General features: G+C 41.2%; 1 protein-coding gene across 4 annotated transcripts in view; it reads left to right on the forward strand.

The window, feature by feature from the left end:
• The window catches only part of PCSK5 (proprotein convertase subtilisin/kexin type 5), a 447,222-nt gene that overhangs the window by 159,470 nt on the left and 263,698 nt on the right, over positions 1 to 24,054 (forward strand). For all 4 annotated transcript variants that reach the window (XM_045781017.2, XM_045781018.2, XM_045781021.2 and 1 more), the window contains one exon: positions 1,873 to 2,045. In XM_045781017.2, the coding sequence (XP_045636973.2) occupies positions 1,873 to 2,045 (173 nt within the window). The remainder of the gene's footprint in view (positions 1 to 1,872; positions 2,046 to 24,054) is intronic.

A 24,054-nucleotide genomic window follows, 5' to 3' on the forward strand; every position in this document is an offset into this window, starting at 1 on the left:
GACTATCTCCTCCAAAAGATTTTAATAACCTTTTCTTTTCTCTGACTTACTTTATTGTAAGAATATAATCTGTCATACACATATCATACAAAATATGTGTTCGTCAACTGTTAATGTTCTCAGTAAGACTTCAGACAACAGTCGGCTCTTAGTAGTTACGTGTTTGGGGGTTCAAAGCTGTACATGGATTTTTTACTGTGTGTGGGGAGGGGAGGGGGGGTTGCGCATCCAACCCTGAGTTGGTCAAGGGTCAACTGTAGTTCCGTGTTATGCTTTGAGATAGCAAGAAGTAAAAATGGAGGGATAGGAGATCGTTCATCTTGTTTTCAGTAAAAACCGTGCAGGTGAATTTTGGATATTCATGTCAAATTAAAGCAAACCCGTGGCTGCTTAGGACCCAGTACATACAATAGGGCATCGGGCTGGGCATTCTACTCCCACTAAATGAAAGTGCTAAAAAGCCTTCTGAGTACACTTAACATTTGATAATTTTTAAAGTAACTTATTTATAGCCCTTGTGATCCACATCACTTGTTCTATACATCTCCTTTAAAAATCCAAAGGTCTAGAGGAAAAGACAGGAGATATACCAGTCAGGTGCAGTGTCTTTAGGGGCACTTTGGGGAGATTTAATGTGTCCTGAGTGTTGATTTCCACCGTTCTTTTGGAAATAAATATTAAAGGGTAGAGTGACCTATCTGTCACGTAGCTTAAAAAGGTTCTGCTGGAAATATGGCAGAATGTTACCAGTGAAGTGTTGTCTGTATCAATCCTCATTGTCATTTCTTCTATTTTTTATGTTTATAAATTTTAGAATTAAAACTTCAACATTTTTTTTAAATCACAAAGAAGGTATAGCTTTTTCAGGAATATGTTTATTTTCTGCCAGAAGTCCCACCTCAAGCCACATAGTATCAAAGCTGCCTGATTAGGGATTTTATTGTTTAAGCTCCACGGGTTGGTAGCCATAAAAACTTGAAATCCTGCTAGAGAGCAAGGTTTTTTGTAAGGAGTAAATTTGGGCCGTAAAGATATAATTGTAAAATAATACAGCGTCTCAGTGATGCTATTCAGCTTAAGCTGAAGGAGAACTACGTTTACTACACAATTAGAAGTTTTGTCGTTTTGAGCCTCCAAAATAAAAGGAAAGGAGGAAAGCCTAACATTTGATATGTAGTTTATTTTGCGATATCTGTGTCTGTTTTTTCCTATTAAGGTTAATAATAAATTCCTGTCTGTCCGATGGGAATATACTTAAATGAAGATTAATGGCTGAACATTGTTAGAACCCTTTGAGAATTATTTGATGTGTTACATGCACAGAGAGCATTCTCATTTATTATTCGACTTAGAAATAACTTGGCAAAGAAATAATATATTAAGTTCACATCAGTCTTACAGATTAGGAGATAATATCAAATACGGAGGAAATTGGACCAACCTAACTTGGCAGCTTGCCAAATTTTGCGAGCCCGCGAAGGTCAGAATGCTTTATGCCAATTATGAACACAAGTCACCTAATGAAGAGAAATTTAGGGAATATGGATTGCTTGAGGCTCTCTCTGTCAAGTACTCTCTGAAGACAGGGATAAAGAGAAGGGAGCGATTGTAGAAACTTTAAAAAAGAGAATAGTGGACAAAGAAAGATTTTCAAGAAGTTTTGCTCTCTCGTGTATGACATAACTTACTTTTTCTCCAAGATAGCTTTGGCAGAATCCGCATTATCTTTTTTGGGGTGGGGGGAAAAGATGCTCACTCGTGTTGGTTAAAAAGTTCTTTGCCCCCAAATTGCTATAATTGGAATACGGCTTGGGATGTTTGGGTGTTACATAGCGAAGCCTCTATTCAAGCTAATTCCCTTCTGTCTGGAAGGGGTTCGGATGCTGGATGGTGATGTCACGGACATGGTTGAAGCGAAATCGGTTAGCTTCAATCCCCAGCACGTGCATATCTACAGCGCAAGCTGGGGCCCGGATGATGACGGCAAGACCGTGGACGGACCGGCTCCCCTCACCCGGCAAGCCTTTGAAAACGGCGTTAGAATGGTAGGTGTTCAAAGCATCTCAGCTCATACTTTGTCGATCGGTGATGATTCTCATGGGGAGCCATCTATGCAATTGTGGGTTCCAGTCCTTCAGTCCAGAGGCACCGACAGAGCTCATCGCTGAGCCAGGAGACAGGTTTATAGAAAGACGCACTGAACCTTTGGAACTGTGTGTTACGTCCATTCTGCAAGTGTGCCAAGAGCTAGAGAGTTTGCCCTGACAAGAACAGAGGTATATTTGGAGGCTTAGATTTGCTTAAAGGAAATGTATTCATTAATCTGTTACTCTTGCATTTGGAGCAATAAATTCTCAGCGCTGTAAGATGGAGGAGAAATGAAGACACCGAACCTCTCTGGTTGGTGTTGAGGGCATCCAGCAGTGCCCTTCTGGGCCTCTCCCTTTTGTAGTCCCTTCCCTGGTTCCTCTTCTGTCCCAGGACAATATTATTATTACACTAGATCCCAAGTTCTCTAACCAGGCAGCTCAACCACCATCGTTTCCTTTGCTTTCCCTAAAAAATCCACGCACCCATTCTCCCCTCAAAAACTGACCACATAATTTAATGTAATAAAATATCTCCTTCAAATTCCAGATCTTAAAATGTCCTATCTTATTTTCATTAAATAAAAAATAAGGCTGCTGTATACTTGTAATCATGGAAGGAGGAACGCTGCAGCAGAAACAACTGCTGTTTCTGACCCATGAATGAAACTTTGGGTGATTTAAAGCATACATTTTAATCGTGATCTGGGGCCATTCTCCCTTTCCTTCATCATCTCTTTTTCCTTTTTTTTTTTGTTTCTGTTTTGTTTTGTTTTTTGGGTTTTTTTGCACTTTTCTTTCTTTTTAAATTTAATACCCATAGGTGGAGTGTAAGATAGAAAAAGCCACACCTTGGAGTAATATCTGGCTTCTAATTAGCATTTTGCCTCTTTTTTTAAAAATAATTTTTATTTTGTTATATTAGTCACCATACAGTACATCCCCAGTTTTTGAAGCAATATTCCATGATTCATTATTTGCATATAACACCCAGTGCACCATGCAACACGTGCCCTCCTTACTACCCATCACTGGCCTATCCCAATCCCCCGCCCCCCCCCCCGAAGCCCTCAGTTTGTTTCCCAGAGTCCATAGTCTCTCAGGGTTCATTCCCCCTTCTGTTTACCCCCCCTTCATTCTTCCCTTCCTTCTCCTACCGATCATCCTATTTCTTATGTTCCATAAATGAGTGAAACCATATGATAATTGTCTTTCTCTGCTTGACTTATTTCACTTAGCATTATCTCCTCCAGTCCCGTCCACGTTGCTGCAAATGTTGGGTAATCGTTCTTTCTGATGGCTGAGTAATATTCCATTGTATATATGGACCACATCTTCTTAATCCAGTCATCTGTTGAAGGTCATCCCGGCTCCTTCCACGATTTAGCTATTGCGGACATTGCTGCTATGAACATTGGGGTGCATATGGCCCTTCTCTTCACTACGTCTGTATCTTTGGGGTAAATACCCAGTAGTGCAATGGCTGGATCATAGGGTAGCTCATTTTTTAAGTTTTTAAGGGACCTCCACACTGTTTTCCAAAGTGGCTGTACCCACCAATGGTGTAAGAGGGATCCCCTTTCTCCACATCCTCTCCAACATTTGTTGTTTCCTGCCTTGTCTATTTTTGCCATTCTAACTGGCATAAGGTGGTATCTCAGTGTGGTTTTGATTTGAATTTCCCTGATGGCTAATGATTTTGAACATTTTTTCATGTGTCTGTTAGCCATTTGTATGTCTTCATTGGAAAAGTGTCTGTTCATATCTTCTGCCCATTTTTTGATTTGTCTATTTGTTTCTCGTGTATTGACTTTGAGAAGTTCTTTGTAGATCTTGGATACCAGTCTTTTTTTTTTTTTATGTTAGTCACCATATAGTACATCCCTGCTTTCTGATGTAAAGTTCGATGATTCATTAGTTGCGTATAACACCCAGTGCACCATGCAATACGTACCCTCCTTACTACCCATCACTGGCCTATCCCATTCCCCCATCCCCCTCCCCTCTGAAGCCCTCAGTTTGTTTCTCAGAGTCCATAGTCTCTCATGCTTCATTCCCCCTTCTTCCTTTCTTCCCCTACCGATCTTCCTAGTTCTTATGTTCCATAGATGAGAGAAATCTTATGATAATTGTCTTTCTCTGCTTGACTTATTTCACTAAGCATTATCTCCTCCAGTCCCGTCCATGTTGCAGCAAATGTTGAGAACTCATTCTTTCTGATAGCTGAGCAATATTCCATTGTATATATGGACCACAACTTCTTAATCCAGTCATCTGTTGAAGGGCATCTCGGTTCCTTCCACGATTTAGCTATTGTGGACAATGCTGCTATGAACATTGGGGTGCATATGGCCCTTCACTACGTCTGTATCTTTGGGGTAAATACCCAGTAGGATACCAGTCTTTTATCTGTAGTGTCATTTGCAAATATCTTCTCCCATTCCGTGGGCTGCCTCTTAGGTTTTTTTTGACTGTTTCCTTGGCTGTGCAGAAGCTTTGTATCTTGATGAAGTCCCACAAGTTCATTTTTTCTTTTGTTTCTCTTGCCTTTGGAGATGTGTCATGAAAAAAGTTGCTGTGGCTGATGTCAAAGAGGTTGCAGCCTATGTTCTCCTCTAGGATTTTGATAGATTCCTGTCTCACATGGAGGTCTTTCATCCATTTGGAGTTTATCTTTGTGTATGGTGTGAGAGAGTGGTCAAGTTTCATTCTTTTGCATGTAGCTGTCCAATTTTCCCAGCACCATTTATTGAAGAGACTGTCTTTTTTCCACTGGATGTTTTTTCCTGCTTTGTCAAAGATTAGTTGCCCAAAGAGCCGAGGGTCCATTTCTGGGGTCTCTATTCTGTTCCATTGGTCTGTGTATCTGTTTTTGTGCCAGTACCATGCTGTTTTTGTGATCACAGCTTTGTAGTATAGCTTGAAATCCGGCAACATGATGCCCCTAGCTTTGTTTTTCCTTTTCAACAATTCCTTGGCAATTCCGGGTCTTTTCTGGTTCCACACCAATTTAAGGGCTGTTTGTTCCATTTCTTTGAAAAATGTCATTGGTATTTTGATCAGGATGGCATAGAAAGTGTAGATTGCTCTGGGTAGCATAGACATTTTAAATATGTTTATTCTTCCGATCCATGAGCATGGAATATTTTTCCATCTTTTTGTGTTTTCTTCAATGTCTTTCAAGAGCGATTTGTAGTTTCTAGGATATAGATCCTTTACGTCTCTGGTTAAGTTAATTCCAGGATAACGTATGATTTTTGGTGCTATTGTAAATGGAATGGATTCCCTAATTTCTCTTTCCTCAGTCTCATTGTTCATGTACAGAAATGCAACTGATTTCTGAGCATTGATTTTTGTATCCCGCCACATTACTGAATTGTTCTATAAGTTCTAGTAGTTTGGGGGTGGAGTCTTTTGGGTTTTCTATATAGAGTATCATGTCATCTGAGAAGAGAGGCAGTCTGACTTCTTCTTTGCCAATTTGGATACATTTTATCCCTTTTTGTTGTCTGATTGCTGTTGCAAGGACTTCTAGTACTATGTTGAATAATAATGGCGAGAGTGGGCATCCTTGTCGTGTTCCTGATATAAGGGAAAGGCTTTCAGCTTTTCCCCGTTGAGAATGATATTCGCTGTAGGCTTTTCATAGATGGTTTTTATGAAATTGAGGAATGTACCCTCTATCCCTGTACTCTGAAGGGATTTAATCGGAAAGGATGCTGTATTTTGTCAAATGCTTTTTCTGTATCAATTGAGAGGATCATATGGTTCTTGACTCTTTTCTTGTTGATATGATCTATCACTAATCGATTTGTGAATGTTGAATCACCCTTGCATTCCAGGGATGAATCCCACTTGGTCTTGATGGATAATCCTTTTCATGTACTGTTGGATCCTATTAGCTAGGATCTTGTTGAGGATTTTGGCGTCCATATTCATTAGGGAAATTGGTCTGTAATTCTCGTTTTTGATGGGGTCTTTGCCTGGTTTGGGGATCAAGGTAATACTGGCCTCGTAGAATGAGTTTGGTAGCTTTCCTTCTGTTTCTATTATTTGAAACAGCTTCAGGAGAATAGGTATTATTTCTTCTTTGAATGTTTGGTAGAATTCCCCGGGGAATCCGTCAGACCCTGGACTCTTGTTTTTGGGGAGGTTTTTGATCACTGCTTCAATCTCTTCATAATTAATTGGTCTGTTTAATCAATTTCTTCCTGTTTCAGTCTTGGTAGTTTATAGGTTTCCAGGAAGGCATCCATTTCTTCCAGGTTGTTTAATTTATTGGCATAAATCTGTTGATAAAAGTTTCTAGTCCTTCCTATTTCATTGGTGTTGGTTGTGATCTCTCCCCTTTCATTCATAATTTAATTAATTTGGGTCCTTTCTCTATTCTTTTGAATAAGTCTGGCCAGTGGGTTATCGACCTTATTTATTCTTTCAAAGAACCAGCTTCTAGTTCTGTTGGTCTGCTCTACTGTGCTCCTGGTTTCTAATTCATTGATCTCTGCTCTAATCTTGATCACCTGCCTTCTCGTGAGTGGGTTAGGCCTGTTCTTCTGTTCCAGCTCCAGCTTCTTAAGGTGAGAATATAAAAACTGCATTTTAGATTTTTCTATTCTTTTGAGTGAGGCTTGGATGGCTATGTATTTTCCCCTTAGGACCGCCTTTGCAGTGTCCCACAGGTTTTGGACTGATGTGTTTTCATTCTCATTGGTCTCCAGCAATTGTTTAAACTGATTTTTAATTTCCTGGTTTACCCAATCATTTTTGAGCAGGATGGTTCTTACATTCCACGTGTTTGAGTTTCTTCCAAATTTTTCCTTGTGATTGAGTTGCAGTTTCAAAGCATTGTGGTCTGAGAATATGCAGGGAATAATCTCAGTCTTCTGGTATCGGTTGAGACCTAGTTTGTGACCTAGTATATGGTCTATTCTGGAGAAAGTTCCATGTGCATTCGAAAAGAATGAGTATTCTGTTGTTCTGGGGTGTAGTGTTCTATATACATCTATGAGGTCCATCTGGTCCAGTATGTCATTCAAACTCTTGTTTCTTTGTTGATTTTCTGCTCAGGTGATCTGTCTATTGCTGAGAGCGGAGTGTTGAGGTCCCCTACTATTAATGTATTCTTATCTATATGTCTCTTTATTCTGGTTAAGAGTTGGCTTGTGTATCTTGCTGCTCCCCTGTTGGGGGCATAGATATTTATAATCGTCATATCCACTTGTTGGATACATCCTTTAAGAATAATATAGTGTCCTTCTGTATCTCTAACAGCAGTCTTTAGTTTAAAATCTAATCTTTCTGATATGAGAATTGCTACCCCAGCTTTCTTTTGAGGTCCATTGGCATGAAAAATGGTTTTCCATCCCTTCACTTTCAGTCTGGATGTATCTTTAGGTTCAAAATGAGTCTCTTATAGATAGCAAATGGATGGGTCATGTCTTTTTATCCAATCTGCAACCCTGTGGCATTTATGGGAGCATTTAGGCCATTCACATTGAGAGTGATTATTGAGAGAGATGATTTTAATGATGTCATGTTGCCTGTGACGTCTTTGTTTCTATAGATTGTAAATTTTTGTTCTGTATCACTCTGGGGGCCTTTTTACTTTTATAGAACCCCCCCCCTTAATATCTCATGTAGGGCTGGTTTGGTGGTTACGAATTCCTTCAGTTTCTGCTGATCCTGGAAGGTCCTTATCTCTCCATTAGTTCTGAATGACAGCCTTGCTGCATAAAGGATCCTTGGCTGCATGTTCTTCTCAGATAGAGCTTTGAAAATACCCTGCCAACCCTTCCTAGCCTGCGAGGTCTCTGTAGACAGGTCTGACATTATTCTGATATTTTTCTCTTGGTATGTAAGGATTTTCTTCCCCTGGCTGCTTTCAATACTGTATCCTTGGATCTAATATTTGCAAAATGCACTATGATGTGACGTTGTGTAGGTCTGTTCCCATTGACCTTGGGAAGGGTCCTCTCTGCTTCTTGGACATGAATGCTTGTTTCCTTTCCCAGATTAGGGAAGTTCTCAGCTACAATTCGTTCAAATATCTCTTCTAGACTTCTCTCTTTCTCCACCCCCTCGGGGATGCCGATGATTCTGACATTAGAACATTTCATTGAGTCAGTAATCTCCCATGATCTACATTCTTGAGATTGGATTTTTTTGAACCAAGTTTCTGTTTTAACTTTCTCATCTACCATCCCATCCTCCAATTCACTAGTTCTTTCTTCTGCCTCATTCACCCTGGCCATCAGAGCATCTAGTTTTGACTGCATTTGATTCATAGCATTTTTAATTTCTGCCAGATTCGCTCTCATTTCTGCCCTTAGAGATTCTGTATTCTCATTAATATTTTCGTTAATAGCTTTTTCAAGCCTACACATCATCTTGACCATTGTTACTCTGAACTCCATTTCTGAAAATTTGGTTATATCCATATCCATCAGTTCTGTGGCAGAGGCCACAGACTCATTATCTTTTCTTTGCTGGGGGGGATTTCTCCTCATCATTCTGATGAGGAGAGGTTGCAGGGATGCCCAGAGCCCAAATTATTGATCAGGACCCAGGCAGTGTGCACTTGTTTTATAGGGACCTTAGGGATGTGGGCTTCTTGATTTTTCAGCCTGCCTTCTGGGGAAGGGGCCTGCCGCGGCGATACTCAGGCAACCCTGTTTGGGTAGAGTCTCTGTGTCCCTTGTGAGGGGGGATGGGGGTGGGCACACTGTGAGCCGGTATTTCCAGGCTTTTGTTCTCTGGCGGCTTTCCCTGGCGGTTTGCTGTGCTTCCTCTGAGAGTCAGAGCAGCAGTGGCCGTATCCTAGCCTCTGTCTCAGAGCAAAGAGATCACAGTCCGCTCTCCACTGAGCTCTCCTGGCCTCTTTAATTCTGTTTCTGTCAGTGCTGCTAAAAACCCTGCAGCGTCCCGGGATGTGCGCCCTACAGCCTGTGTCCCAGCCCTCACTTCCAGGGCCGGCGCGTCTCTGTCCTTTGTGCTTCTAACATGGCCAGCCACCCCCAGTTCCCACACGCGCGCTCCCGAGCTCCCTGTTTCAGTGAGGTTCGCGCACGCTCTGTAGCGCTGGTTTTCAGTCTGGTCACGCGCTCTCCCGAGCTCCCAGTATCAGTCCGGTTCCAGTGAGCGCTCCGGAGCTCTGGTTTTCAGACTGGTCGCGCGTGTTTCCCGTCTCACAGTCTCAGTCTGCTCTCTCGTGGGTGCCAGTCCGCGAGTCCGCCCGCTTCCCCGTGCAGGTGGCTACCGCTTCCCGGCGCCCGAACGCAGCAGCTCCCTCCCCCTTCCATTTATCTTCCGATATCTGTGCGCGGATTCATGGTTTCCCGCTTCGCACCTCAATATTCAGCGCTGGAGATGTTCATTTGTAGAGATCCAGATGCATCTTCCTGCATCCCAGGCTGATTCCGTGGGTTTTCAGGATGGTCTGGTAGGTATCCAGCTCGACTCGGGACCAGCTCAGAAAGGGTCTCCTACCCCTCCACCATCTTTTCTCCTCCTTGCAGAAAGTGGTCACTTTTCTGTTCGTAGAGTTTCTGCTACTGTTTTCTTCGTTCTCCACTTGCGTTCATAGGTATTCAGAATGGTTTGGTAGCTCTCTAGCTGAATTCCTGGGACCAGACGAACTTTAGGTCTCCTGCTCCTCCGCCATCTTGGAACGCCTCCTCTTATTGCTTTTTTTTGTAATGGAAACATGTGCATCCCTGCCTCATTCTCATGTCCTAGGACCATACAGCCAATTCTCTTCCACCATCAGGCCTCAGTTAAAATGCTGCCTCTCCCCAGAAGCCTTCTCACTGCTTGAACTAGAACCAAGTTCCAACGATCCCTACCCTGCACCTGCTGAACTTTATATTCTCCCTGGTGTTACATAGAGTCATTATCATATTGTGCTTTATAACTATTCTGGGCTGTCTCTTCCTCACTAAATTGTATGTCCCAAGAGCAGATCTTTTGCTCTACCCATCTTGATAGGCTTTGCCAAACCCATGGAGTACAGGGAACTCTAGTGAGCACTCAATAAATGTTTGTTGAATTTCATTTAATTTACGACGAATGACGCCAGCCACAGGATGGTTGTATATTTAGCCCGGATTTGGAGTGGTGGAGTGCAGGCAATTGGTTAATGTAATGTTGCAGCTGGAGTGCAAATAATAATGCCCCTTCCACTTTTGTGGCGTTGGTGTTGGGATGTAATCACAAGACTAAGCTAAGCTGTCTCCTGGTTATTCTGAAATAGACGGGAAGGGAAGGCTTATGCACTCGTTCAGGATCTTTCCTAACTGAAAGATCGTTCAGGCTTGGTTAAGACGTACTTTCTAGTTCTGTCAATTTTTAGCTACTCTAGAGCCCTTTAAAGCTATAGAATGGTGTTTTAAATCGTTTTGCCTAGAATTTTCCTTTCAAGGTGTCAGAACACCAAATGAATGTACTCTAAGTAATCTGGTGATTGCATTACCAAAGCCCTGGACTGCAGATTAGTATTCTCTCTATGCCATCCATTGAATGGTCATTCAAGTTCAATAAATCGAGCTTAGTTCATATTTCATTTTCAGATTGTATGTGTATGGCTTTTGATAGAATATAAAGAGTGGGCTGGAATTTCTCATTAGTATAATATATTAGTAATTAGTACTTAATAATCTCAATAGTGTGCATATAGACAGACAATGCCCCATTGACTCAGATGAGGGACCGATGTTTTTCAAATTTATTTTCGCTAGGGCAGCTTTCATTCAATGCTAATCTTAACTGGAAGTTCAATGTGTACAACCAATTAAAAATGTGGTACTTTGGTTGAAGGAGGAAAGGGTTAAGAAAGAAGATCAGCTGAGGAAGCTATTCAAACTTATAGGAAAATTATATTTAGAAACAAATTGTTTTGAAAAAAATGATTCTATATTCATCATTAATTATAAAAGTAACCCATGCTTATTAAAATAAATCATACTATAAAGATGAAATTAGAAAGAGACTCCCCACACAATTAGGTAACCATTGTTAAAAGTATGGACTCCACCTTTCTCCTTCCATGTGCATTGCCACAGCAAACAGGGATCCCATGCCTCCGCGTGTTGCTGTTTTCACTTAGCGATGTGCGATGGGCAGTCTTTCAGGGTAATTCATAAGGATAGAACTCATTTATTGTAATGTTTCACCATTTTTCAAATATGGAGATGTCATAATTTATTCAACATTTCACTGACGATCTTTCAAGGTTTTAATCAAAAATAAATAAATAAAAGAGGCCGGCGCGGGGCTGGGGATTGAGTTAAGGTAGTAACAAAAGAAATAACTCTTAAGAAAACAACAGATTATTCTCTGGCTGCTATCATGGCACATTCAATTATGGAAAAGTGGTGACCCATTTGAATGTGTTTAGATCAACAGGATAGGTTTTTTGTGTGTTTACTACACATAGGCTTCTGGACTCAGCCAGATTGAGTCCAGGATCTGTCATTTACTGCTCTCTGACCTGATACAGATCAAATTCCCTCTGCTCCCATTTCCTGATCTAAAGTAAGGCAGTAACAGTACTTACAGAGATGTTATGAGGGTTAAAGGAAATGATAACGCATCCAAAGCTATTGACAAAATACCTGGAACATAATAGGTGCTCAAGATATACATTTTACTGATAGGTATCTGTGTGCGTGTGTGTGTATAAATGTATATATATTTATTTACAACTGTCTGTGTATGTAGATATACATGTATTTTTTTTCAGAGAAGACATCATGTCCTTTCAAAAAACTTTATATTTCTCCTCAGTCCCCCGTCTTTGTCTACCATTTCTGCACTACAGAATTCTAGATGATTCCATGGAGTTACCTATGGTGGTGGATTAGAAACAATGTATAGAAATCAGCATAGACTTTCTGAGTTCTTGCATGTCCTATGCTTTGTTCTTCCTGTGTCTGTTCTTACCTTCAATTTCCTTGGCCCTTAAAAGCACATCTTCCCTTTTGAGATAACCTCTTGATATACAAATTCATTCAACTTATCTATGTTTGTAGTCTTGAATTTAATTTATATTTTCCCAAGAGGTGGTTCTCTAAATATCTATGAATATATAATTTAATATTTTTAAAGCAGCATGTATTAGTCTTCCAGGAGAAAGAAACCTTTCACTTCTGTATTATCAAGCATCACATGGCACAGTACATTCTACAGTCTTCGAGATTTTATTCTAATATGTGTTCTTTATATAATATACATTGTCAAATTTATAGAAAGTGATTGGATGAAAATGTTATAAAAAATTAGATTCTAAAGTGCAATGAAGAAATGAGTGATTTGTTAGCTTCATGATTTAAGGAATGAAGGAATAAATAACTACTAAAATAGCTCCCTTGGGTAGCTGGATAAAACCCGATGTGACAGCTTAAAGTCACTCTGGCCTGTTAGGGTTTTAACTGTATCACCTACAAAAATGCAGGAATTGAAATTTATTTATTCTTTCTACTAAATTCAGTGAGCTCCCACTTTCTGTACAAAGCAGATAAAGCAATGAAGGAGACATTTCAGTTTTATATGCAACACATAAAAGTGTGTACATTCTAGCAACAAGACCGGAAACAAACATAGAAACTGTCAAGACGACAAGCTAATGATAAGTGTTGTAAGTGAGGTAAACAGGTGAGGGGGCCGAACAGAACTGCCGTAGTTCAGGGCGATAGGGAGTCCTCTCTGAGGAGGGGGCACGTGAATGGGGACATAAATGGTAACAGGCCAGACATGTGGAAGGAATGTTTTCTGCGGAAGAACCAGCACGAGCAAAACACCCAGAGTGGAGAACGATCGGGGTGTGTTCACAGAACAAAATGCTGATCTGGGTGATGGGAGTGAGGCGGACAGAAAGCAGGCAGTAGGAGATGGTTTGGAGAGGTCGTCGGGGGCCAGCCGCGCAGGACTTTCTCAACCATGGAGGGTGTTTGCGATTTATTCCATTGCAGAAAACCGTTGAAGGTTTTCCAAGCAGTGGCCTGTTGGGACACAAAATTTTCAAAGCTCGCTTCTGTACAGGGAATGGACTCTATGCAGGAGAGGGACGGGGAGGCAGGAGCGGATTGAAATGGTCCAGGGAAGAGGTGATGATAAGCCGGACGGGGGGGGGGGGGGCAGCAACATCAGGACAAGTGGCGGCGGGGTGGGGGGGGGCCAAGAGGGAGAAGCCGATGTATCAAGACAGATTTTCACAAAGGAAATATATTTTGCTCAGGGAATCCAAGTATCGATCACATCCATTCCTTCTGCTTGCTAACCAGAAAACGTAGCAAATATTGGATTTCAAAATGCTCCCCATTTGTTTACTATAAGATAAGTATTTGGTTCAGTAAAATGTGATACTCTTTTCAAAGACTAACAAAATCAGAATTGATTCAATTTAGAGCCTTTAGAATTAAGGAGCCAGCATTGCATTAGACAAAACCGTGTTGAACAAATCATGTCACAATTGACAACTTGCTCCTTTCCCCAGAGACTGCATTTTATTTGACGCTAAGGGGCTGTAAAATTAAATGCAGGAATTAGAAGAACATAATTGGAGTTGCATACAGTTAATGATGACGATGATGATGATAGTAGTGGTAATCATAATAACCATGATACTAAAACACTCAAGATTTGCCATTCTGTTAGCATATGGTCGTCAGTCCTCTGAGCCCCAAAATAGATAACGTTTAATATTCACAGTGGTCTCATAAGATAGATCCTGTTCTCCCCAATTTTACAGAAAATAGATACTAAGCGGAGCTAAACAAGTCAGAATGTGGGCCTCAGAGAAATCTGATAAATGATTTTGCACGTCGTCATTTCTGCTTTTTTGGGCACATCTGACCTCCTTGTATCATCCGTGACCACGCAGGGGAGCTTTTCTCCTGCACCTGCGGTGAATGAATTTCTCACCTTCTACCTAAATCCTCCTCCTCCGTTTCTTCACTGAATGCCTTAGCTCCTCGCCTCGCTGAAGACATGGCTCGATCAGTTCCCTCTCCTCTCCTCATCAAACCTTCCCTCTCGTCTGTGCTCCTGCCAGCCACATACCGTCAAGTCTATCTCAGAAGACAGAGGGGAGACTCTCTCTGCGGTTTTCTTCTATTTTTCCAATTACTGACTCATTTCTTTTTTGTCCCTGGGAAACCATTGTTCATCCTTGTCCTCTGCAAGCTCTTTTTCCATTGTCTCTTGAAGCCACTCATCAGAACCCTGACCCCTCGCTGCACTGAGTCTGTTCTTGTCAAGACCACAGTGACCTTCTTAGGTGAAACCCAGGGCTCTTCTCGGATCCCTTGTCTTCTGTCCTGGTGAGGAGGCCGGCCTGCCTGCCTCTTCGGTCCACAATAAAATACGCACGCTCCAACCCTTCAGAACCCTTCTCTCCTTCTGTTTAGTGTATTTCCTTATCTTGCTGATGAATTGTCTCCTCCATAAAGGCCCAGAGCGTTTCGTTCCGTGCTAGATCCCAGCGACCTAAAACAGTGTCTGTTTAGTGATGAGTGAACAAATGTGTGGGTGAATTCCATGCCAGTTTTCTGCATCTACTGAGTGAATTTATGTTAAGGATCACACTTGGATTGGTTTTTTAAATTAATATTATGGAAATGAGTTACTAACATAATGGAATTTCCTGGTGATTAATGCGCACAGACTACAGATTCAGACTCTCCTTGGGTTTCAGTACGTTCTTACCGTGTTCGAGTTAATTAGCCTCTCTGAGGATCAGTTTGTTTCTCTATAAAATGGAGCTAAATGCTAGTAATTCCTTTATAGGACTGTTGTGAGGAATATATGATTAATGCCTGTAAAATATGCAGCAGAGTTTCTAGAACATAGTGAAGTCTCTAATTATGTTATGAGTCTTCATCGTTATCTCTTCTGAAAAGGCCAGGGTGATAAAAGTGAAATAGCAATTAATCGTGCAGAATACTGTAAAAAGCCCTAATTGTCCAAAATCCCTGGATTAGTGGATTAATCCATTTCATATTTCTGAGTAATCCTTAAAGAAGGTAAATATACAGTCTTGAGATTATTATTAACGAATGTTCAAAATAAATGGAACAGAATATCCGAGAGAATATTTTCCGAAGTCTATTCCATAAAACACTAATTAATAAAATGCCCCAAGCAGGAGGGGAGGGGTGGAGGATTTTGCTACCTATAAATAAGCTCGAGAAATGCTACTTCTTATATGCTCCCTTTCGAAACTTAAAAGCATATTAAAGGCTCTGAGAAGTTCTGCAGTTAAGAGATGTGTGTAACTTGATCTACTCAATGTTCTAAATTTTAGCCACCCAGAAGCTTTTATTTGTGTGACTTGTTTTGGATTGGTGTTAAATTGAATTTCATTTTAAATTGTTTGGAACTGCTTTACGAAAATTCAGTTACACCCATTAGACCTTGAGAACCAAAACATTAGAACTAGAAAGAGTTTGAGTGGCTGAATTGTTTTTACCAACATTTGTGTGTTTGTTTGCTGGTTGATGTCACTACGGTTCACCCCGTCTACCTTCCTCAAATGTGGGATTTCTTCTTTTCTTCAGGCTAGTCATCCAGTAAGTCTTTCTTTCCTGTTTTACTTCCTAAAAGTCTCTAGAATGTGCCCTCTTGTCCTCACAATTAGAACCAGCGCCTCTCAGGCGGACTTGAGCCCTCAGTGTCCTTCCACAGCTTCCATTCTCCTGGCTTGCGCTTCAACTTTCAATTCAGCATGAACACTGCAGGCAAAGAAGTACTTGTTTGTATGTAAATCTTGTCCTTTGTCTTCTCTTTAAAACTCACCACTTCTCCCTCTGACCAACAAGGAATATTCTAAGCTTCTTAGAAGGGCACAAAGGGCTCTCACAATCTTGCCAGGGGTCTCAGAATCAAAATCTTACGTGTCATCCAAGGAAAGGACCATTTAAATGTTACTCTCATTCAAACTGACATGATTCCACTTACCGTGGTGAACCTTTGGCCTGGCTCCTTGGGATGACTGGCAAAGACTTCCTAGAGAGGAAACTCTGCTTTGTCTGCCCAGGCGGTTCTAAATAGGAAAATGATTTTATAAAATGAATGAGTCAGCTGACAGTGTGTCAGATATAAGTGACCTGACGTTTGGTATCAGAATAAGAAGCTAACAGCCTGGACTTTTCTTCGATAGACTCTTTATTCATTCATTTGTTCCTGATTGCATTCAGGAGACGTTCACATCGGGGGGTTATCAGCAGTCTGGGTACTTCGCTAGGTGGTGGGGAAAGATGAGTAACACTCAGCGGTTGTCTTCGGGAAGCTCACCGTGTAATGATGAATAAATGTTCTAAATAAAGTGCAGACATTCCCCAAGTTCCTTCAGCGGCTAGAATCTGATAAGCGATGAGAAGGACAGACTACCCAACACACAATTACAAAACTTTTGATGTTCAGTCCAGTTGCCTGCCATCATCTTTTTTTTTTTTTTTGCTCCATTTGGGTTATTAAACTTTATTAATACATGGTGCATTTTTACATTCGTCAGCGGGCATCTCACACCTGGACAGCTTTTCACAATTTCCTGACAAGGGCATTTTATAACATCCTTTAGAAAATAAGCAAAAAATTGGAACTGAATCTTTTCCTTTTTTTTGTAATCAGAAAACCCTATTTCTCAGATAAGATTTCCCTTATTGTTTTGCTCAAGAAATAGTTCTCGGGTCCCCACTATGTGCCAAGTGGCATTTGGCATTTATCTTATTCTTATTTGGAGAAACCATGTAGCTCATTTCGCATATTGTAGGAGCACTGATTCTAGAGTGTACTTACCCATGTTATCTACGAGTATACTTCCTATTCCAGATCATTTTTCTTTGAGCTTTTTAGGCTTTGGGGTTCTCGATGAAAGCCTTCCAATGCATTCATCACAGAACCAATGTCAAGGATGGGGAAACAAAATTAGGTGAAATCCAAGTCATTGGCCCCCAATCTCCCTTCATCCCATCCTCACTCTGTTCTTCTCAAGGCCACCAGATGGAAACCAGGACATTTAATGAACATCTATTAGTACATGCCTGGCTGTCGAGTCTTTTATGAAGTCTCTGATTAATGTATCCCTTCCCATCATCAGTTTCCTTTTCAATTTACCAGATATTACACCTGATTGGATATTTGGAATATTGGCTAAAAACACAGCATTACTTTACAGTCACACACTGTCCCTTATATGTACCTACGTGCACATACACACAGTTCTCCACCCTTAAATTAAAGGCATATGTTCACCAGAAGGGGAGAGGTGGGGTATAATGAGCTTGTATAATAAATGCAGTAATAATAATCATAATAAAATTAACCAATTCCACTTGGGAAGAATGTATTTTTATCTGACACACATCCAGCTATAGCAGGCTTGGTACCAGTTTGCATTTTAATAAATGACAGATTGCTGTTAAATTAGTTGGCGAATGTTTTAAAACTTTGGCATCGTCTGTGGATAGGCAAAGATAGACAAGGGAGTTTATTTAATATGGGCTCCACTTAATCAAAATTGACTCTACCTGGGGTTTGTTGTAAAAATCCTCCGTTAGTATTTAACTATATCCTGGTGGAAACTCTGTGTCTTTAGAGCCGTAACAAAGCTAAGAAGTGATTTGCCAAATGGACCCAATCTAACATTTTCCATCTTGGACGCGAAGAGTTGTTTGTCTTTATAAATACATATGTGGTTTCACGTTCTGTAATCTTAAAGTTATCTGTTATCCAAGTATCAGATTTAGATTCCAATGTTATTGTGAACTGTGATGCATTTGTATGGAAAGGAGCACAAACTTCTCCCAGCCTTGTAGAGGTGCAAATGTCAAAGATTTACTGTCACCTTGTTCTCAGTTATAGAGATTCATTTTTTTTTAAGATTTTATTTATTTATTTGACAGAGAGAGACAGCCAGCGAGAGAGGGAACACAAGCAGGGGGAGTGGGAGAGGAAGAAGCAGGCTCATAGCGGAGGAGCCTGACGTGGGGCTCGATCCCATAACGCCAGGATCAGGCCCTGAGCCGAAGGCAGACACTTAACCGCTGTGCCACCCAGGCGCCCCTAGAGATTCATTTTTAACCCTGTGAGTTGTTTCTATTAACTTTAGCAAATGCCATTCTAATTCCCTCTGTTCTACCTAGGGATTAAGCAGATACCAGTAACAGACTTCCTTTTTCTTTTTTTTTTTCCCATTTGTTTTGTTCTCTAGATAGTGACATATAGGGGAGGATGTGAAGCCCTCACCACGGGCATCATTCTAGTACAGTCTGGATGTCCCTACTTACAGGGAAAATACAAAAATCCTACAGGATTTGATTAGGTCAAGTTAAGGTCCATACCAATCCTGAATTTCTGTGATTTAGAGCATAAATTTAAGAAAGGTAATGGAAATTTTCTTTAACAAAACTTGGCAGTAACTGGATAAAATTTAAAAAAAAAAAGACGCCACTGTGAAATAAACAAGGATAAAGTGAACTGAGTTGATAGTAACAAATGACATTAAAGTACATGTGATTTTTATAACAGGTTTTTTTCACTTGTCCTGAGCTTACAGTTCTCTTCTTTTTTTTTTTTTTTTTTTAAGATTTTATTTATTTATTCGACAGAGATAGAGACAGCCAGCGAGAGAGGGAACACAAGCAGGGGGAGTGGGAGAGGAAGAAGCAGGCTCATAGCGGAGGAGCCTGACGTGGGGCTCGATCCCATAACGCCGGGATCACGCCCTGAGCCAAAGGCAGACGCTTAACTGCTGTGCCACCCAGGCGCCCCTACAGTTCTCTTCTTTAAGAGGAAGACAATCAAACTTTAATATTCAGGATTGTAAACGTTACGATGACTATTACGGTAGCCACTTGGTTAGGCAGAAGGATGATCTTCATAGGACCTCACCAGTTTACAGATTTGGAAACTAAGTCTGAGCAAAGTAGGTAACCTGACCATTAAGAGGCATGAGTGTGGCTCTGACTCAGTCTGTCTTCTGGCACGTGAATGTTGTGTGAATCTGTACCTGTCAAGTGCATCACGTGGGCCTGTCTCTGCTCATTCACCTCTCTCCTCTGTAGCTGTCATTATGGTCATGGAAGTGGACGCTACCATAGGGACCTCGCTCTTCCTGAAGTCCTGGGAAACGTTGTTGGGGCAAACTGACTTGGCATATTCTCAACTTCACTGTATTGTCTCTTTCTCTTCCTCCCCGGATGCAAGCTGCGGGAAGGTAGAGAGTACTGACCTTAGAGTCACAGAGAGCCGGGTTGGAATCTTCTTGGTTTCCCTCCAGTGTTTTGACCCGGGTCAAGTTACTAAGTTATCAGAGCTTCTGCTTCCCTAAGAAAAGACTATGACAATGCTGACTTTGTAGAGCCCTCTTGAAGACTGACTGATCGCCCATCTGCAGGCTCAGACCTACTGCTGGTCTTCTCCTCAGAGGAAAGGCCATGTCTGATGCATCTGTAAGGACCCCAGACTACCCACTGCTGGATCTTGTCAATAACATAAGCTTAACATCAAGTGTAATCTCTTCAGAAGTGTGATTGGCTTTCATTGAAGTCAGGAATGTGTTTATGGGAAGAAACTGTGAAGGGCTGATTTTCTCTAGTTCAGAAATATTAAGGGCTGCTCCACAAAGACCAAGGTGGTTACTTCATGGAGTAGAGAGGCCTGTGACATTCAAACCCCCTGGTGGGCTTTGGAGGGGAGCAGCTTTCTTGCCCTCTCCATGTTGACCAGTCCCCCATGGTGAGGCATTCTGTAACCTAACGCAGAGAAGACTATAAATCTTTCATTACTGCTAGAGTTTCCCTCTGTCCTCCTTTCCAAACACCTTTCCAAACATTTGCAATAAATTCGTCTCATACCACTGTTGATAGTAAATATTTTGTATTCTCTACAAAAGGAATATTTCCACTTTTACTCCTTTAATAGAAATTTGAAGGTGTGGTATCTTCCTGGGCAGTTTCATAATAGGTAACTAATATTAATATTGGAAATGTCCTTCTCAATTTCATAAACCTGTCTCTCCTGAAACAATCCTGAGCATGAGTTTGCCTTTGCTCTGGGATGATCCAAGATATAGAAACTTTTCTCCTATATGTCATCTTGTTCTCCCCAAAATGGGAATGCTGGAATGGTGGGTGTACCCCAAATGGCTGCCTTGGTGCTGTTAATTATTGATTGCGTTGGGGCACCTGGGTGGCTCAGTTGGTTAGGTGTCTGCCTTTGGCTCAGGTCATGATCCCAGGGTCCTGGGATCAAGCCCCGTGTCAGGTATTGTTATAGCAGCTTGGGATGAGGAGTTGAGAAACATAATTTGCATATTCCTCCTCCCAGCCAGCATTCCAGGTCCCCAGGCCATGGGAAAACAGCTTGAGTAGGGCTCGAATCTTGGAGGCTGTGGGAGTGACCGGAAGTAAATATTAACCTGATTTCGCAGAGGTTCAGTGAATCAGAAGAGGAAGACAGGCCTGAGAAAAAAATGGAGGCTTGACCATTATGAATTGACCGTAGAGAAAACATTAATACTAGGCAATTATTTGGAAATTGTTGATTTGGCAAATGAGATAAGGCAGGAGGAGAAAGGTGTTGGTGTTTTTTTGTTTGTTCTTTGTTTTGTCCAGTCCACTAAATCACGTTATGTCGCACTGTGAGGACCACCCCATTGCATTCGTACTCAGTGGGGATCAGCATTTCAGTCAAGATGGGAGTGGACCCATCTGGTTCCGGCTCTGCCAACCTCATTCCCTTAGTTTTCTGATGCAGGAATTTAAAATTTCAACGTATAAACCTCTTATGTATCCAGTTTTCAATAATATCTATAGCACATTATTCAGCTCCAAATTTTCCTTATGTAAAGTTCCTAAATGTACAGAATATCCCGAGGATCGTAGGAATAAAATTCTTTGCTTGAAAACATACTTATTTCCATTCATACACACACCTGGGTTTTAGTTCCTTCTAGATCTACTACCTTTTCTCCATGAAAGACGGGTTTTCTTTTCCCAGTGATTCTTGACAAATAAACAAAGTGAAAGAAATCTGCGCTGTTGTAGTACTGTTGTCGGGAGCCAAGGATCACGCCACGGCGCACTTGGGTGATAAAGTGTCAGAAGCTCAGCCTTCAGTGTCAACCCTTCTGAGGAAAGGCAGCTCTGGCACAGGATTGGTTCTACCAAACCTTTAGTGAGTTGATGTTCTCCTGAATTTATATTTTGGCAGATAGGGTGGCTAAGCAACTCATTTTGTTTTTATTTTTTCTATGCACATGATAAACATAAATGTAGCTTTTTATCAGGAACCTGAGTCTGGGGGAGTTCTGCGTTCACAGAGTTGATTAGTTTTTATGCTAGTTTTGACCACTTATTCCAAATGTCCTTTTAGAAAACTGAGCTAAAGTCACCTTTAGGTTTCCTAAACTGAGAGCATCAGACTGCTCACTGAGATACTAGAACGTGAACAGTGCTGGAAAATTGCGTATACATAAGTATAAATGTCTTTATCGTTTCATCAGAAATGCTTGCAACTATTGTCACCAATAGTCGGTTCCATAATCACAAATTGGGTTCTCTTTTCCTTTATAAAGGGAAGTTGGCTGCATTTGGTATGCGTGGCAAGCATATAAAATGGCTTTTCATTTGGGCATGGTAAACGTAATATCGCTAATAACTACATCTAATATATTTTCAGTGTATTAAAAAACCTACAAAACATTAAAAAATGCTTAATATACACGGCTTAGCCACACATCGTGTACACAGCAAATCAGAAGAGAGAAAGCCTGTTGCGGGGCGGAAAAGGTGGGTGAGGTTGAGATGAGGGGGAAGAGAGGGTGAAGTCCTATCACACAAGAAAAACTAGGAAGACAAAAATGGGGAGAAACAGCTTACCATTTGCAAAAGCCTTCTTCACCTCACTTTTAGTCCTTAAAAAAAAAATAACTGCATATGTATTTTCCATCTTTTTCAATCATCAACATGCTTGGACAGGGTAAGTTACATAGAGTGAGAATGGTGAAGACCCACCCACGGAGTATTTTTTGTAAGCCACTCTGTGGATATTGTGACAGTCCTTCCTCCAAATTCGATGTAGGGCTACGTGGCAGCTTGGGCCGTGGACACACTAAAGTGGGTATAGAAAGATGAAGAGCAGTGGGGGGAGGCGCTGGGGCCCAAGGAAGGTTGAACTCAGCAGGTGTTGGCTATCTGTTGAAATCATCTTTGGGAAGCATTGCTAAGCATTTTCAGCCCTAGAACTTTTGCTTGGAAACAAGTGGAATTAGCTGTTGGCTGCACTCCAGTTACCGAATAAACCATAATTGATGACAGTTTGGTTTTTCCTGAAAGTAGTTCTTCTGTTTCGCTTAATAATTCTGAGAGCACAATAATGAAATATTCGGAGAGCAGAAATGGAATCCAGTGGAACCTGGATACCCTTTACATCAGGCACTCCGACTCACAGAGGAAGTAGATCATAAAAATAAGGGTTGCCTGTGCGTACTTTCTGGGGGAGGGAAGACACCGCAATAGAGTCCTGATGAAGTTAGCACTCTGGCATAGGATTGTTTCTGACGGAGCAGCGCTTCCCCTGCAGATTCCTAACCCTCAGAGGATACATCTCCTTTTACTCTTAAGAACATCTCGTTCCCTGGTGTTCTGGTGGGGGGTGGCGCACTGTCGTCCCTGGGTCCAGATGAGTCTCACCTAGAGCTGACCCTTGAACAGTGTGGACAGGAGGGCCACTGACCCCCTGCACAGTCCAAAATCCACGTATAACTTTTGATTCCCCCAAAACTTAACTACGTGACCAGCAGTCTTATTGATAACCCATGATTAACATACATTTTGTATGTTATATGTATTGTATACTGTCTTTTTATAATAAAGTAGGCTAGAGAAAAGAAAATGTTATTAAGATCATAAGGAAGACAAGGTACATTTACACCGCTGTACTGTATTTATTAAGAAAAAAATCACATATGAGTGGATTCATGGAGTTCAAACCTGAGTTGTTCAAGGGTCAACTGTAATTAATTTTCCTACCCCAGTCCCCATCTTGCCCCAAAGAACTGATTGAAAAAATAAGTCACAGGCTTTAGTCTTTCCCAAAGACGTCTTACTGTATCCATAGCATGACTACATTTTCTTGGTCCATTCCCAAAGAAGACTTTGTTCCACCAAATTCTACCAGAATCGTCTCCTAGGCATTGGAAGTTGTGTGACTATCTGCTCCTGACTTGTCCTCAATTAGGGATTACATTTCTTCTTGGATTACTTTTTAGGTCACCTTTAAGACGACTTTGCTTTCATGTGAATCATCTCTCCTACTGATGATAATAATTCAAAGGGTTATTAACAATTGCTTTAAAAAGCAGTGTATATTTTAGAATTCTGGAACATTTTGTGTGAGAGCTACAGATGACTTTCAGAAGTGTGTTAATGTTGTCTTGCCTTTATATTATGTTTCTAAACCAGACCTATTTCTGTCAATGAACCTGCTCTGTTAAGGAACCAGCTTGATTTTGTTATCAAAGATGAACAGTTCTTTCTTCATATCTCAGCTACCACATATTATGGGTGTCCTTGTCTTTCCTCTGCCTCTTCTGGCCTGAAACCCCTCTATCTGTGATCCAAGTGTGGAAGAGCTTCTTTGGAGGGTGTTGCTCTTTTCTCACCAAGAGAACAAATATCAAAGAAAGATGGCGAGCGGAATGGTGAAGGGCTTTGGCAACTGGGTATGCAGGCTATGCTTGGAAGACGTCACAGATAAAGGAAAGTTCCTCATCATGTGTTGTATCGTCCTGTCTCTTGGTGTTGACACACACAGATAGGTACTTTCTGATCAGACTTAGGGACCTCCATCCCCTGTCTTCCACCACATTCTGGTGATATGTTGGCTTGCCTGTTACTTAGTGTTGCTTGGTTTTCTAATCTGTAAAATACATCTCTAACTTGCTGGGATTGCTCTAAATTCACTAATATTT

The sequence above is a fragment of the Ursus americanus genome, chromosome 34 (genome assembly GCF_024610735.1).
Source record: "Ursus americanus isolate L20-20 chromosome 34, mUrsAme1.1.p, whole genome shotgun sequence".
Lineage (NCBI taxonomy): Eukaryota > Metazoa > Chordata > Mammalia > Carnivora > Ursidae > Ursus > Ursus americanus.